Genomic DNA, 16143 nt, shown 5'->3' on the forward strand with positions numbered 1-16143 from the left:
TTAATGGAAATAGAACAACCAGAACAGAAATAATGAGAATGTTCCTGCATTGTGAAGAATATAACCAATGTCACTGAACAATTTGCATAGAAATTGTTGAACGGGAACCTAAACTACTGTGTAAACCTTCATCAAAAGCACAATAAAATATTATTTTAAAAAAAAAAGTTTCCGAGAAGCTGGACTATATGAAGAAGAATGTGGCATCAGGATTGGAGGAAGACGCATTAACAACCTGCGATATGCGGATGACACAACCTTGCTTGCTGAAAGTGAAGAGGATTTGAAGCACTTACTGATGAAGATCAAAGAACACAGCCTTCAGTATGGATTATACCTCAACATACCTCAACATAAAGAAAACAAAAATCCTCACAACTAAACCAATAAGCAACATCATGATAAACGGAGAAAGGATTGAAGTTGTCAAGGATTTCATTTTACTTGGATCCACAATCAATGCCCATGGAGCAGCAATCAAGAAATTGAACGATGTATTGCATTGGGCAAATCTGCTGTAAAAGAAGTGTTGAAAAGCAAAGATGTCACTTTGAGACTAAGGTGTGCCTGACCCAAGCCATGGTATTTTCAATCGCCTTATATGCATGTGAAAGCTGGACAATGAATAAGGAAGACCAAAGAAGAAATGATGCCTTTGAAGTATGGTGTTGGCAAAGAATATTGAATATACCAGTGGACTGCAAGAAGAACGAACAAATCAGTCTTGGAACAAGTACAGCCAGAATGCTCTTTAGAAGCAAGGATGGTGAAACTTTGTCTCACATACTTTGGACATGTTATCAGGAAGAACCAGTCCCTGGAGAAGGACATCATGCTTGGTAGATTGTCAGAGAAAAAGAGGAAGACCCTCAACAAGATGGGCTGACACAGTGGCTCTAACAATGGGCTCAAGCATAAAGATTGTGATGGCGCAGGACCGCCCAGTGTTTCGCTCTGCTGTACATAAGGTCACTATGAGTCAGAACCACTCAACAGCACCAAACAATAGCAGCAACATACGGCTTTGCAAGATCTGGCCTTAGCCCCTTTGCTTTGTAGCCATACTGGCATAGTTCCCTGAAAGTCTCATTTTCTCCTATCACAGGGATCTTAGAGAATAGTTACCACTGACCAGAACAATTTTTCATGCTTTCATTCCCAAAGTAACACCTCTGCTTCTTTCAAATCTGAGCTTAAATCACATCTTCAGGGTGTTGTTAGGTGCTATCAAGTTGATTTTCAACTCATAGTGACCCCATGTGACAGAGTAGAACTGCCTCCCATAGGGTTTTCTAGGCTTTAATCTTTACCGAAGCAGATCATCAGCTTTCTCCCACAGAGCTGCTGAGTGGGTTCAAATCACCAACATTTTGGTTAGAAGCTGAGCAGCTAGCTGTTATGCCACCTGTCACTTGATCTCATAGCCTGCTATTGTTTACTTTCACGGCATTTATTGAATTTACATTTTTAAGACAGGGATTGTCTATTTTTGTGTTTGGGACTAGGCACTCAAATACTTGAGTGAATAGATGCTCAGTTCACTAAGGATGAGCCTTTTGTCAACCCCTCTCCAATATACAAGATTATCATATAAACTTAAATTTACACTGCACAGCGCTTTAATCTGGCTGCAGTCTCTTCTTAGAATTCTCAACTCCCTTCTGCTGGCACACAGCAATTTTGTTTCAGCTTAGATCTCCCTTAAACTAATATTACTTTCTGCAATCTCTTTTCCGTCCAACTCCCAGTTTCCTTTTATTAAACTTTCTCAAGAGGAACGCAACACCAGTATTTACTTGAGCCAGAATCTTGAGGTTGAGGCAAAACCCTAATGGAAGTAAATTACTTATACAAAAAATTTGTGCAAATCACTTCCAGGTAAGGAGGGATTGTTGTTTATCAACTACATTATGAGCTAAATAAGCTTTTATAGCTCGCCTTGAAGTTTGCTGGAAAATACCCCTCCTCTCCAAACAACAGATTTGTAAATAAACTTTTGGAACACAAACTATCCTTCAGTTTAAGAGCGTTGAATTCTCTGTATACACAAAAGTTAGCTCCTGGTTGTTTTTTCACCTACAGCTTCTAAACATTTCTCTTTATTTAAAATTTCAGGGACCATAACTACACTGGCATTTTAAATCTAAATCTACATTTTTTGATGGCTTTATTTCATTTTTAAAAACTATCAAATTCATTATGTTCTGGAATTCTTAAGACTGAATGCATTCTTAATCCACATTTTAATAATAGGTTATTGTTCTAAAAATATTTTCTTTCCCCTTCAGAACTAGTATGAACTAGAAAACAATAAATGCAAAAGTGAGAATAAAATTCTTTTAAGGAATACATATATGGCTCCCAAATGGCTATAATTTTTAAGTGACTGTTGTACTTCAGAGGGATGCCTTGGAAGGAGGGGGGGCATAGAGAGGGTGGTGGTAGTTTCTAATCAATATGGCTGACTCACGTAACTCAACTTGAAGAAAGAACTCTATGTAGAAAATACTATTTAAATTACCAGCATAGCACTTCAAGGGGGGAAACAAGATAAAGGTGTTGGTTGTAGATGATTCCTTTTTATATTGGATACCCCAATTTTCAAACAGTGATACTACTGGTATATTAAAAGTAACATTAGTGCACTTAGAAATAATCTTAATAATTTTATATCCTACTCAATTTTTGTTATATTTCAAAATATCTCACACACACACAGGTTATCTTTTAAATACATGAATAGGAAAAACAGCTCAACTTTAGGAAGAGAATCATTTAATTAATACTATGTTTTTCAGTGATTAAAATGACATACAGAAACCAGGAAAAACAACACTTTCAAAAATAGAAGATATTTTAAATTCTGAAATTGAAACATGTATTTTCATCTGCATGACTCCAATTCTGTACAACTGCAAAGGTGTGTGCGTGTGTATGTACAGAGAACCATGAGCCGCCTACGTCTACTTTACCCCTCCCCACAAATAAACAGCACAAAAATGTTATAAAACAAAGTTTATTTTGTAATACTTTATCATAATGAATTGCATCTCTTTGGTAAAAATAAACTTTATAAACATTTTAATAACCAGATTAGATACAAAAACTAAACATTTTTAAGTTGTTTTTAATATGAGCAAAGGACTGGCAGCTGAGAAGTGGTTCACTTGTGACTGGTCATCTACTGGCAGTTATAACTCAAACTCAGAAAAATCGTTATGCTACATCAGAAAAGAGGGCAGGGAAACAGTTGAATATCTCAGAACTGCTTAAGACAGAAAGCATTCTTATACGTTCATTTAAAAATAAATAATAGTTACAATGGATTGGCAATTATACATTTTCATACACTGTATGATGGCAACATAACACTTTAAAATTAAGCACGTAGTTTAATAAGAAATGTACAACAATTTAACACAAAGTTTGACAACAGCACTGGCAGTCAGATGCAAAGAATGTGCTTTAAGAAAAAAAATGGCAGGTGTGACGTTAAAATACTCTACTTTGCCTTTCAATAAATATTTTGACTACATCATTAACATATTGAAGTAAACTTTGTTTTAATCAAAGCTTACACATTTCAAATTAAGGAAGAACTATAAAATACGTGTAAACCAGAAAGCCTCAAAAGTCTCATAATTAAATGCTATGGTCTCCACAAACTGCTGTTAAGTTACCGTAGTATTTAAGACAATAGTCTTTACCGCTTTGTGAAGTATTCACATCTGTTGCTTAAATTGCTGGGAAAGGCCTCCTGGTCCACCAAGACACAGGTATTCCCTCCTTAACACTTTCTCTAGCTTTGAATTCATGCTGACAGATATTTAATTGACCATCTAGTATGAACCCTTTACATAATGCCTCAGAAAGTTAAAAAAAAAACAAAGGTGGGGGGACATTTATATATATGAAACTTGACAACATACAAAGGAACCTAAGTTAACAGAAGGCATGCTAGCCATAAGGAGGGCAGGAAAGGCCCAAACGTGGAAAAAGCAGGTGATCCACCCACGGTTAGCTTCTTCACGAAGACAGGTAATCTGCTTTCTCTAAATTGGAAAAGTGAAATATTAACTAATTTAGTAATATATTGCACAAATGAATTTCAAAAAAACAAAACAAAACACTGACTCTGTTTGGGAACTGGAAGATGAAAATTAATTGTGCTGAGTCAAAACTTTACCAGGGATCAGCTATGAACTGGAATTGGTTGCAACACAAATTTTTTTTTTTTTTTTACAATTTACATTTTGATGTAAGGCAAAATTATATGTTCAGCCACAGTTTTAAAATATGTCAGGACATCCCCATATATGTGACCTCTCCAGAGTGGCCAAGTCGTTTTTATTATACGAAAATTTGTTACTATTATTGGAAATACAATTTCCAGTCCACAGGATTTGCAGTGACTCTCCTTAACTGGGTAGCTATTAGCCATGCTTCTCTGTCAACACACCTGAGCAATGGGATCATAATCTCTACGGAAGTCACAATAGGGGAGATGAGGACTGTGTAATTAAAAAGGTTTCTTCCCTTGAAAATAACTGCCTTGGTATATTAGCAAATGGAAGGCTATGCACTGAATTCTGTGCAAAAATTAAGTGCAAAATATCCTGGAACTTCTCCCTGCTAGCTTTTAGCACACAAGTGTTTATCTTCTTGCTAGTGATAAACGTAACTTCAAACGTTTTTATCTGTAGGAAGAGTACAAATCAGGGAGAGAAAATGAAGGCATTTAAAGAGTTACTGCTACTTACATTAAGACAAAATAATTCTGAAGATGCCTGCGCCAACTGAGAACAACTCTCCCCCATTTTCATCTCAGGTCATTTTCCTTTGCTTATAAAGAGTAATGGTCTAATAGACAGGAGCCAGGGAGAACACAGGTGGCACAGAATTTCCATAGAACAAAATAAACTGAAACCAGATCACTGAAACACTGTTACTAAGGTCTATCCATAGGGCCATGGTAAGCAGCTTATAAATGTGTGCTGAAACACTGTGTTATTAAAATGATTTTTATAACATGTTGACTATCTCTACTGTGGTAAAAGCACTTCTTTATTGTTAAATTTACTGCCTACAGTAAAAGGTGTGAATTTGGGCTAGCCATTTTCTGTAGTAGATGGGACATATATTAAGAACCGAAGTCCAAACACATCATCCTGCATGCTTAAGGACTATTTTTCATTATCAATGAATTGCAAAATTACTATACTTCAAAAGCATTGGTTCTATTAACGTGGCTATCTAGGGTCAGTAAAACTAACATGGAAACAAAACAGAGACCTTACTGTCGTTCCCCCGGCTTAAAGTCTTGTTAACTGAAAAAGATATTTGTTTTTTTTAATCAAGTTTCTTGTTTGACAGTTTTGCCCAAATAAAATTTAAGTTAAAATAGAAGTATTTGTTGCTTAAAAAAAATCTCAAGAAAATGCTTTATCGTCTTAGAAAAGCAGAAAGCTGCAAACCAACATCATGAGCGTGACGTTTGTGTATGTGTATACTGATACAGGAAATTATCAGAAAAATAAAAACGTCATTGTATATGAAACAGAGTGTAGCATGAGTTAAGACTGAATTTTTAAAAACCTTTTTTCAAACATTCTAAAAAAAAATATGACAAATAAGTTCAATTGTACTACCATCCTTTGTTCTTTCTGAATAATATAGTTAAAACTATGCAAATGACATTATGAACAAAACATCTCATACAAGCAGATTTCTTCAAATACTTAAAACACCATGGTCGATGCACTTTTGGAACAGCAGTATAAACTCTTTTAGCAAGGATTAATGGCACATATAGGTGTACACTGCCTCCCCAAAAGGGTGTATTGTGTAAGATTTCATTTTATACAAATTTTAAAATCCATGAGGATATTTTTCTCTCTAGTTTTGTTAAATCCTTTGTAGTTAGGTATACATACAAATTTAATTCATACAAAGCTTGCACAGAAGTTTTTTCCTAAATGACCTACCTTAATGACGACAAAGTAATAAGCATTTAAGTGTTTGTTTTAGATTATACTCCATTCCTATTACAAGATTCTCAGAATTCAGAACGTTTAACAAGCGAATGAAAGATCTTCTTACTGCAAAAGTGTATCAACATGGGTGTGAATCCATAACACACTCTATGGCTCTATCTTCTCCTTGGATTGTAGTTTCTACTCAACGAAGACAGCTAGCGACTAAGACTTAAGCAATGTTTGCAAAGCACTCTGGGAAACAGCAAAGGGACCCAATAAATGCTATGACGTGTCTGCAAAGTAAAAAAAATTCACAGATAACATTGTAATAGGAATTGGAGTGTTCTCAGATGAAAATTATACCACAAAATTGTAATTTCTAAATCTTTGAACTCTTTCCTGTATTCTCTACCTATGTAACAAAAAGGAACTTACTAGACATCTAGGATCTTTTCCAATTTATATTTGACTTTGTTCATGCCTCAAAAAAAAAAAAAAAATTAAAAACAAAAACTAAGACAAAATAAAACATCCAAATCTTATCCTTGTGTCAGGGGAGGAATATGTGAGAAAGACATCAGCAAAATTTTTAGCAAAATCAGTAATTACAGTTAATTACAGACTGAAAATGGAAAAAAAAAAAAACAAAGTTGCAAATTCTTACATTTTGACATATTAGCAGAAGGAAAGATTTTTCCTCTAATTTTGAGATAGATGTGGGGTATTTCATTATAAAAATTTCCAAATCTTGGAGACACTTATCACAACAATTATCCTTTTAGAACTTCACATCATATATTTATGATTGGGCATGATCCTAACAGCAATTATTTAACAAAAATAAAAAAATAAAATAAAACATTAATGTTTTGAAGGAAATAAGTAATCAGCACCCCTCCCACCCTGAAACTAAAGACGTCCATTATGGCTTTGAAATCCCTTGTAAAGAATAAAGTAGAAGAGTATTGCCACACTTCAAAATAATTTCACACTAATAAGGATTTCTATTTCTTCCGCTGCTTTTGATTTTGTGTCTTAACAGTACTTATTAGGGAACCCAGACATGTGCGAATTCCAGCGAGGTGGAGCAGAGACCCAGCTGCCTCTTTGAGCTCCTCATCAATTTCCGGACACGGCTGCTTCCTCCTCTTTTTGCCTGGCCGTCCTTTCCCAGCGGTATCTGCACAGGCCTGTGATGCATAGCCACTGTCTCCAAGAGGGTCATCTTCATAATCAACGTCTGTATCTTCCTCACTCTGAAACCCTTCGCTGCCGTCACTGCCCACATGGCCACTCTTTGGGATAAATTCATACAGCTCATCCACAGAAGACAGGGAAGACACACTGGACCTGGATGCACAGCGCTGCGTGGCCATGCTGCTCGCGCTGTAATTGTGATCCTCCTTGGGATCAGTGCTGGTGGCTAGAGAGTCACTCTCTTGTAAACGCACAGCACCGGGATGGCTAAATGCATTGCTGTAACTCCTCTTTTTTTGCAGTGCTGTTTTAAGAGGAAGAGGTTTCTCACCTGAAGAAAATACAACTTCCATCAATAGGTCAAATGCAAAAACAAGCCATCTGGAAACCATGATATTAAAAAAAAAGAGAGAGTGAGACATGAGAAATCAATCAGCTGCAATACTTGGAACTTATGTGGACCCTGATTTGAGCACACAAACTGCAAAGAAAATAGTTATGAGATCATCAGAGACTTTTGAATACAAACCGGATGTCTGACAAAAAAAAAGAAAAACCTACGATATTACACCTGAGCAGTAAGTGCCTTAGATTAATAATATTTTGTGGTTTATTTCTTTTTTATGTAGTTCATATCATTCTGTAGGTATTCATTTGAAAATCTCTCTTAAACCACTTAACAATATATGTACGTTATATGTCCTTTCCATGGAAAATATAATTATTTTGAACTGTTGCACAGAATGCCTCAGTATAAATGTACCACTATTTAGCTAATCATTTCCCTGTTGATATTTACGTTGTTACCAATTTTTCACCAATGCTGCAATAAAAATCCTTCTAGATGCCTCTTCTCTCACATATATGCAGATATTTTTTCTAAGAAAAACATCAAGAAGTAGAATTGCTAAGTAAAAGTATATACACATTTTAAGTTATAATTGGTACTCTCAAATTGCCCTCAAAAGTGGTTGTACCAATTCATAACCAACAGTGTATGACAATACCCAGTTCCAATACTTAACACCTAATATCATTAATCATTTTAATCTGATAATCTGAAGGACAAAAAAACTGTACCTCAGTGTTGTTTCACTTTGCATTTCCCCGATTGGTAGAGAAATTGGACATGAGCACTGTCCACGTACATTTACTCTTTTGAACCCACCTATTCATATCCTTTGCTGATTCTTCTGCTGAACCATTTTCTTATTCTGTGCTTGCAGGATGCTTTTTTTATATATACTGGATATTAATCCTTTGTTACACAGGGTAAAAATATGTTCTCCCAGTATTTTGCTTGTATTACGTTTGTTAAAGATGTCTTTTATTGTACAGAATTTTAAAATTTTGATGTTTAATTAAATTTACCAATCTTTTCCTTTATGAATTTTACATTTAGTATCTTAAAGAAGGCTTTCTAAGGTTATAAATATATTTTCCTATTTATTTTTAGAACTTAAAGCTTATTTTTTCTAAGTATGCTATTCATTTGTCCACTTCTTGTTTAATGTGAAAAGTTGTATCACAGCATTAACTTCAATCTCTCAACTGCTCACATAAATTAATGGAAATAGAACAGAAACTAAGTTATTCAGATGAAAATACAATTTAGTGAAAAAGAAGGAACTCTGTAATGCACGTTTTGTTTTCTAAATTATATTTGAAAAGGCACTCAGAGAATGTATTTTAAAAAGAAAAGCATGATTGCTTACATTCTAAAATTCCTTGTTCTAGAGAAGTATTTAAAAGCATCATTGCAGTGGCAGCATCAATATCAGATTCTGAAAAGGGAAAACAGCGGTCATATTAATGTTTTTTATAAAGGAGAAGGCTATGAAATGTATTTGCATCTATTCAAAGACAAAACCAACATTAAGATTCTGGTGTATATTCTTCTACTTAAAAATAAATAAGTAAATAAATAAAAGCATACACATATATTAAACAAAAATGGATGTTATAGATATCATTTTACGATCTGCTTTTGTTCACTTGAAGTTATGGAGCAATTCTGTGAACATTATTGCATAAAGGAGAATGGAGAGGCACTAGAGACAGTAAAAGTTCTCTTCTTTAATTATTCAAAAGGAAAATAAAAACCTGAACTGTATTTCAGTAATGTTTTGCCCTTCCAAACTCAAAACCAAACTCACTGTCGTCGAGTTGATTCTGACCCCAGCGACCCTTAAACAGGCTAAATTAGCTAAGAATGTACACGAAGGCATTACTACTTTTTATCATTTTTACCCTGAATAATATCCTTACCTATGCATATTACTGTTACAAAGTACTGCATTAATTACATACTAGTTATAGAAGACAAAAAAAATAATTGGTTGGTCTATGTCATGTGATTCTACAAACACTAAATGAAAATTCTTATAGGCAAAAAAACATTAGTAATGCCTTTAGTCATAATTATGCACAAGCCTATGAGCACCACAGATCTATACACTACTCAAGAGATCAAACATAATAATGCATATTTGATAGGAAAAACTGACTTTAAAAGGCTGGTAAAATCAGCAGATCCCACTCCAGATAAGGTGGTTATGCTCTCCTATCTACTTAGATACTAATATTGGATTTTCTTCTCCATCTAGGTCCAAGTGTGAGCTAAGAAAAGTAAAATGGTATAATCTAAAATGTAAGGGAAAAGTTAGAAAACATTTATAAATTTTAGATTACTTCCCATTCCTATCTCAAAGGTGAAAATGTTTATTAGCCCAGAGTTTCCAATTTTATTTGCAGTATCTAATTCTAAAGTCATTGTAGATAATAAAGCCATGGAGACTGGCTTGTTTTCTCCCAACTGGATGGTAAACTCTCCAAAGGCAAGAAATGCTACTGACTTGAGTAAATCAGAAGGCGGCTGCTACAAGGCAGCATGAAATACTATAGCTCATCTCCATCAAATAAAATGTGACCTCCTGACATAACAGTGTCTACATTAATATCTTCCCAATTAGGCTGTTAGTTTCTTTAGGCTAAGCTGATCATCACCAAATTAATAACTAACACTGAGTACTTTCAGTGAGCCTGACATGTTCTAAGCACTTGTATTAATTCATCAAATCCTCACAACTTTTGGCTGTGGATATTTTTTAATATTTCTACTTTAAAGACGAGAAAACAGACAAGAGGGGTATCTAGAAATGGTGGAGGTGGGATCTGAACCACCAGAACCCAGGCCTCTAATTATTCCTCTGCCATCCCTTAATACTTACTAAAATTACAGAATATATTAGAAATTCTGTATCCTGTTATTTGTTTAATAAATTTAGCATCCTGCCATGAGCCTGACATTGTTCCAGGCTTTGGGAATACAGCAGAAAACAAAACAGGAAAATCCCTAACTTCTCAGAAGACAAAGATATAATGAAAACACAGTCTGTCAGACAGTGATAAGCGCTGGGAGAAAAATTGAGCAAGGAAGGGAGACAGACAGTGCTAGGGAGGCGGCCGAAGTTTTAAGGACAGAAGGAAGTACAGAAGTCAGGGAAGGTCTAATGGCGAAGGTGATATGTGAGCAAAGACCTGAGAATGAAGCCATGTAGATATGAGGGAAAAGGATTTCAGGCAGAAAGAACAGCAAGTTCAAAGGATTTAAATCAATGATGCCCCATATGTCATTGCCAGAGGACAGCAAAACGAAGACCTCTCCAGTTCCTTAGAATGAAACCTGCCTACAATTTTACAGAGTTCAGAATTCTAATATGTCTTTGAAGAAAAAAGGTACAGAAGCTAGCCCATATGGTATCTCTGTGTGAACTGGAAACAAGGCCAACTCTTCGTACCAGGACACACAACGGGGAGAATGGCGTGTGGGCTGGATTTAGACCCCACTCACTGCCTCAGCCAGGTGTCCCTGTGCCAGGCACAACTTGCATGGCATTAAGCAAAGGCCCTAACCGAGAGACTCCTGCTCCATGATGTAATTTTCTTCTAATAAAAAATGGTCTACCTTGTTTCCAATTTTTACAAAAAAAATAGGAGGTGGTGGGGAGGAAATGACTCTCACACTAAAATCTATTATAATGATGAGCCGATTACAGAAATTTATAATCGTATAAATGAAGTACCTATAAAATATTTTTTAAAATTTTTTTTAAAAAGGTAGCATGGTGACTTTTTCTAGTAAACTTCCAGCACAACTCAAGGAGTCATATTTCTGAAACAAAATACCTAAAATAAAGCAATCTGGTAAGTGGCTTATCCTGATGACATAAGAAGGCTACATGAACACATTTCTTAGTTTCTAAAATTTTAAAAGTGATAAAAAAAATAAGGTTCTGTTTATTTAAACAGCAGAATGATAGAAAAGAAGTGCTCCTTAAATAGACTTATTTCTTGTAGAGAATTTATTACAGACAAATTAATTTGAACTCTCCTACATGAAATTGACTTTATGAAACCAGACACTTTTCAAAAAGATTTTACCTGTATCTGATCTATCTGGTTTAAACATTTCTATGTAGCTTCCTGCCATGCCTTGCTAATTAACTAAAAACTTTCAACATTAAAAATAAGCATCAGAGAAATGACCCTGTACACTATGATAATCAAGAACACCTGATTATCAATGCTTTGTCCAAAGTACACCCTTGAACTTCCTGGACCAGGAGTAATAAAAGTTCTATAGATAGAATTTAAAACAATTTTTATTTGTAGTACCCAATCTGTTTTGGTATTAAAACTAAACTGAAGACACATTTATCGCCACATTTAAAACACTTAAGAATGCTTTTTTCCCCCATTGATAATGTGCTTTATGCCATTTTAAAATTGGTTCTTTCTTTTCTTAAACACTATATACCCATGGCTGTCAAGTCAATTCTGACTCATAGCAACCCTACAGGACAGAGTAGAACTGCCTATACGGTTTCCAAGGAGTGGCTGGCGGATTCGAAATGCCGGCCTTTTGGTTAGCAGCTGAGCTCTTAATCACTGCACCATGAGGGCTCCGCGAATGTATCTACTCATCTGTTGTTATTGTTGTTAGGTGCCACTGAGTCAGCTCTGGCTCATGGTGACCTTCTGTATAACAGAATGAAACACTGCCCAGTCCTACACCATCTTCACAATCTTTGGAACGTTTGAGTCCACTGTTGTGGCTACTGAGTAGTGTGTTCCATCACAGGGGTCTCATTGTTCAGCACTGTATTGGACAATGTCCTGTTGTGATCCAGACGTTTCACTGGCTAAGTTTTGGAATTAGGTTGCCAGGTCTCTCTTTCTAGTCCGTCTTAGTCTGGAAGCTCTGCTGAAACCTGTCTACCACAAGTGACCCTGCTAGTATTTCAAATACTGGTGGCACAGCTTCCAGCATCATGTATGCTGCAAGTCACCACAGTACGACCAACAGACAGACAGTGGTCTACTCATACGTTGCTGTTGTTGGCTGCCACCACGTTTGTCCCTGACTCATGGCAACCCCATGCGTACATGGCATAAAAAAGGACCAGTGGAACTACATCAAAATGTTAACAACACAATCAAGAGTGACTTTTACCTTTTCTTCTGTAGATGTTTTTATTTTTCAAATTTGCTACAATGAACATATAATGCTTTTATAATTAGAAAAAAATTAAACAAAAAAATCCTGGATTTTGACCTGAGTTTTTCTGATTTGAAATACTGATCTTTACACATACCTTTGAGAGTACGTACTTGGTTCTGCTTTAGTACAGAGGTTAAGTAGTGAGGTGATAAAGAGCCACTGAAAAATACAGAGAAAAGACAAATGTGCTTATAAAAATCTTTATTTCATTTTTTACAGAATTTATAACACAGATAGCTAATTTGTACAATAGAAAACAAACTATTTTTGCCTTGTTTTCTTTGCTAATACTACTCAGTTTAGGAAGGGTCCGCCAAGCAGAGAAATCATGGGCTTTAGTGTGGAAAAGATCCCAAACTGACTCATAACTATTTGGGTGATCTTAGGCAAAATAATTTATCTTGCAGTTTCTTCATCCGTAAAATAGGAATAATTAAATCTCTCACAGAGGGCTAGTGTGATAACTAAACAGAAAGAATGCATTTAAAATGCCTGAAATAATAGATAATACATAAGTTACTTAGTTTTGTACCCAATGCTTAAGTATGATGTGGTATTAGTACAGGTGTTACCATAGAAATTAAAGTATTTATCAAGACAAATGTCTAAGGGAGACTGGATGGTAATGATGCCAGACAGATAAATTCCTGAATAAATACCAATATCAAATTGAACCTTCTACATTCATGGAAAGAAACCAGCATTCTGTTTTGTTTTTGATTCCAAAAATTAAAATCTGTTATGGAAAACTATCTCTTTTCTTTGGAATTTGTGATAGTATTATAAAAAAACTTGTTAATTAAGTCTAGTTCATACTCAGTTTGACATACACTGTACCTCATACTCTTCCTCACACTTACAAATTATAACATGAAGAAGGCTACACAAAGGTATGGCAGATGGGACTGTTATTTTGCCAAAGAACAAAGAGGAGAAAACGTTTCATTTCACATTAAGGTAATGTTTGAAAGTCAAAGATTTTAACTTTTATGCTATCATGTTTTATCTACCTTTTTTCTCTTTATGCCACAAAATTACCTTTATTTATCATCTAAACTTGGTGAGGCTAAAAGATCTAAACATGACCGTGCCAACTATCAAAGGCGCAGGAAAGCACATGTGATGCTTTACAAAACGTGTGACAATTCTCTCATTTCATCTTTAATAAAATATCAGAGCTAAACAAAACACCTAAGTAACCATCAACAGAACTTTCTTTTAATTTCTAAATTATTATTTCTTTAACTGGACCACCTCATAAGCACCAACATTAACTAAAAAGAAGATATCAACTCCCAAACAACAACGATATAAACTCTGATAACTTCTTTTCTAGGTTTCATTTCATAAGGATAAACTACTACTCAGTAGTTCTGTTACAATGATCCTTCTAATCTTCAAATATGGTGAATGAGCTTAAAATCTCAGAGTGTATATATTACTGACATTTCAATTTTAGCATTACTAGTTTTTACTATAGTTTAGCTACAAATACTACTCTACAAGTTATCTAATAATATTTTAAGACTTCAGATTGAAAATTTCTACTTAGTATTTTATTAAAAAGTTTAAAAATTTCTTCAAAAAACAAATTAACCATTATAGACTACCCGTAAAAGTATCGTAACAGTATCTGGTGCTTTCAACTCAAATACACATAATAGAATTTTAAAATAGATTCTGAAGGCTTCTTTAGAGAAAGGAAACAAAATCAGATTTAAGGCGCTCACATCATTTGCAGGTTTGACTTAAAATGAGACAGCTGTAGGATCAACAGGAGTCAGAGGGTTTGAAAACAAAACAGAAGGAAATGTATTACGTTTATTTGCAATAACAAAGCAAAACAAACAAACAAAACCTTCTAAGTGTTATTACACTTGTAAAACATTTAAAAATGAGACTTGGATATAATTTTTAAATACTGAAAGTGCTATAAAAGAGGAAAAAACTTAAAATAGAAAAAATCTAAATATATATACATTATATAATAAATATTACAATGACAAAAACTGTTAATCATCATATTTAAATTTAATATTCTTTTAATTTCCTGTATCTTTAGGTCTGCACTAGTACTGTAGGCAATTAAAATAATTTAACTTTTTTGTAACTAAAATCATATTACAACTTTCTTTAAACTTCAAGTATAATATCTTCAGTACTGACTACATCTTACAGAATTTACGTTCTCACCTACTTAATTTCCTAATTGTGTTCTAGAAACACAGGTAGACTATAAGTAAAAATGCCTTAGGCTAATGTCTTATCCATAAATACTTCTCCATAAAATAAAAATAAACAAAGACCTCCATGTTTAAGTTTCTCCATTTCACACAATGATGCTTATAAATCACCACCTGACATGTCTACGGGCGATCCCTTACCTTTGTGGAGAGGCAGGAGGGGTGTAAAATGTTAATGCTGAGGAAAAGGGTTGCTTCTTCAGTGCCTGCATAAGATTGGGTTTATATTCTGGATCAACGCACCATAAAGAACCTTTTCCATTAACCTAGAATAAATGATACAAGAATTAAGACTTGAAATTTTTAGACACGTACAACCAGTGATGAAAGGTTGTTAATAAATGTGTGGAGAAAAAAACCACTAAAACCTTCAGAATACAATGTAAAAGTTGAGGTGAGTTTGGTATGCACGCATTAAAGGCCCAGAAGCCAGACTGCCTGGGTTCTTCTGTTTTTAAGCCTTCAGGTGAAGGCTTGCAGAACAAATAGTTTCTCATGAAACAGTAGTATATGTATTGTTTTATGACATTGGTTAACAACCCCACAACATGTCACCCCTCTCCCTTCTCAACCTTTTTTTTCTTTTTTTGGTGAAAATATACATAGCCAAACATACACCATTTCAGAAATTTCTACATGCACAGTTCAGTGACATCGACTACGCTCTTCCAATTGTGCTGCTATTCTCACTTTAGATGAAGGCTTACAGAACAAAATAGTTTCTCATTTAACAGTTAGTACACATGTTGCCCTATGACAATGGTTAACAACCTCACAACACATCAGCACTATCCCTACTCAACCTTGGGTTCCTTATCACCAGCTTTCCTGTCCCCTTCTGGCCCTTGTCCCTGGACTGCTGTGCCTCGTTAGTCCCATTTGGTTTTAAGGGGCTGTCCACTCCCCGGCTGAACGGTGAACCTCGGAAATGACTTCACCACTGAGCTAAAAGGGTGTCTAGGGGCCATACTCTCGGGGCAGACTGCCTGGGTTCTTATCTCCAGCTCCACCACTTACCTGCTGTGTGACCTTGGGAAAGTTAACTAATCTCTATCTGCCTGTGCCATTGTGCCCACGTTCGTAAAGTAGGGATAATAATAGTATCTACTTCACAGAATTGAAACATGGTTTAAATCAGAAGAAGCAAAGTGTTCTGCACAGTGCC

General features: G+C 35.1%; 1 protein-coding gene across 4 annotated transcripts in view; it reads right to left on the reverse strand.

Moving 5' to 3' along the window:
• Positions 1–4202: 4202 nt before the first annotated feature.
• FOXN2 (forkhead box N2) overlaps positions 4203–16143 on the reverse strand; it is a 56428-nt gene continuing 44487 nt past the window's right edge. For all 4 annotated transcript variants that reach the window (XM_023735370.1, XM_004369480.2, XM_023735371.1 and 1 more), the window contains exons 3-6: positions 15120–15244; positions 12830–12894; positions 8888–8956; positions 4203–7503 (exon numbers count right to left, since the gene is read on the reverse strand). In XM_023735370.1, the coding sequence (XP_023591138.1) occupies positions 6980–7503; positions 8888–8956; positions 12830–12894; positions 15120–15244 (783 nt within the window). In that variant the 3' untranslated portion in view covers positions 4203–6979. The remainder of the gene's footprint in view (positions 7504–8887; positions 8957–12829; positions 12895–15119; positions 15245–16143) is intronic.

The sequence above is a fragment of the Trichechus manatus genome, unplaced genomic scaffold, assembly GCF_000243295.1.
Source record: "Trichechus manatus latirostris isolate Lorelei unplaced genomic scaffold, TriManLat1.0 scaffold00005, whole genome shotgun sequence".
Lineage (NCBI taxonomy): Eukaryota > Metazoa > Chordata > Mammalia > Sirenia > Trichechidae > Trichechus > Trichechus manatus.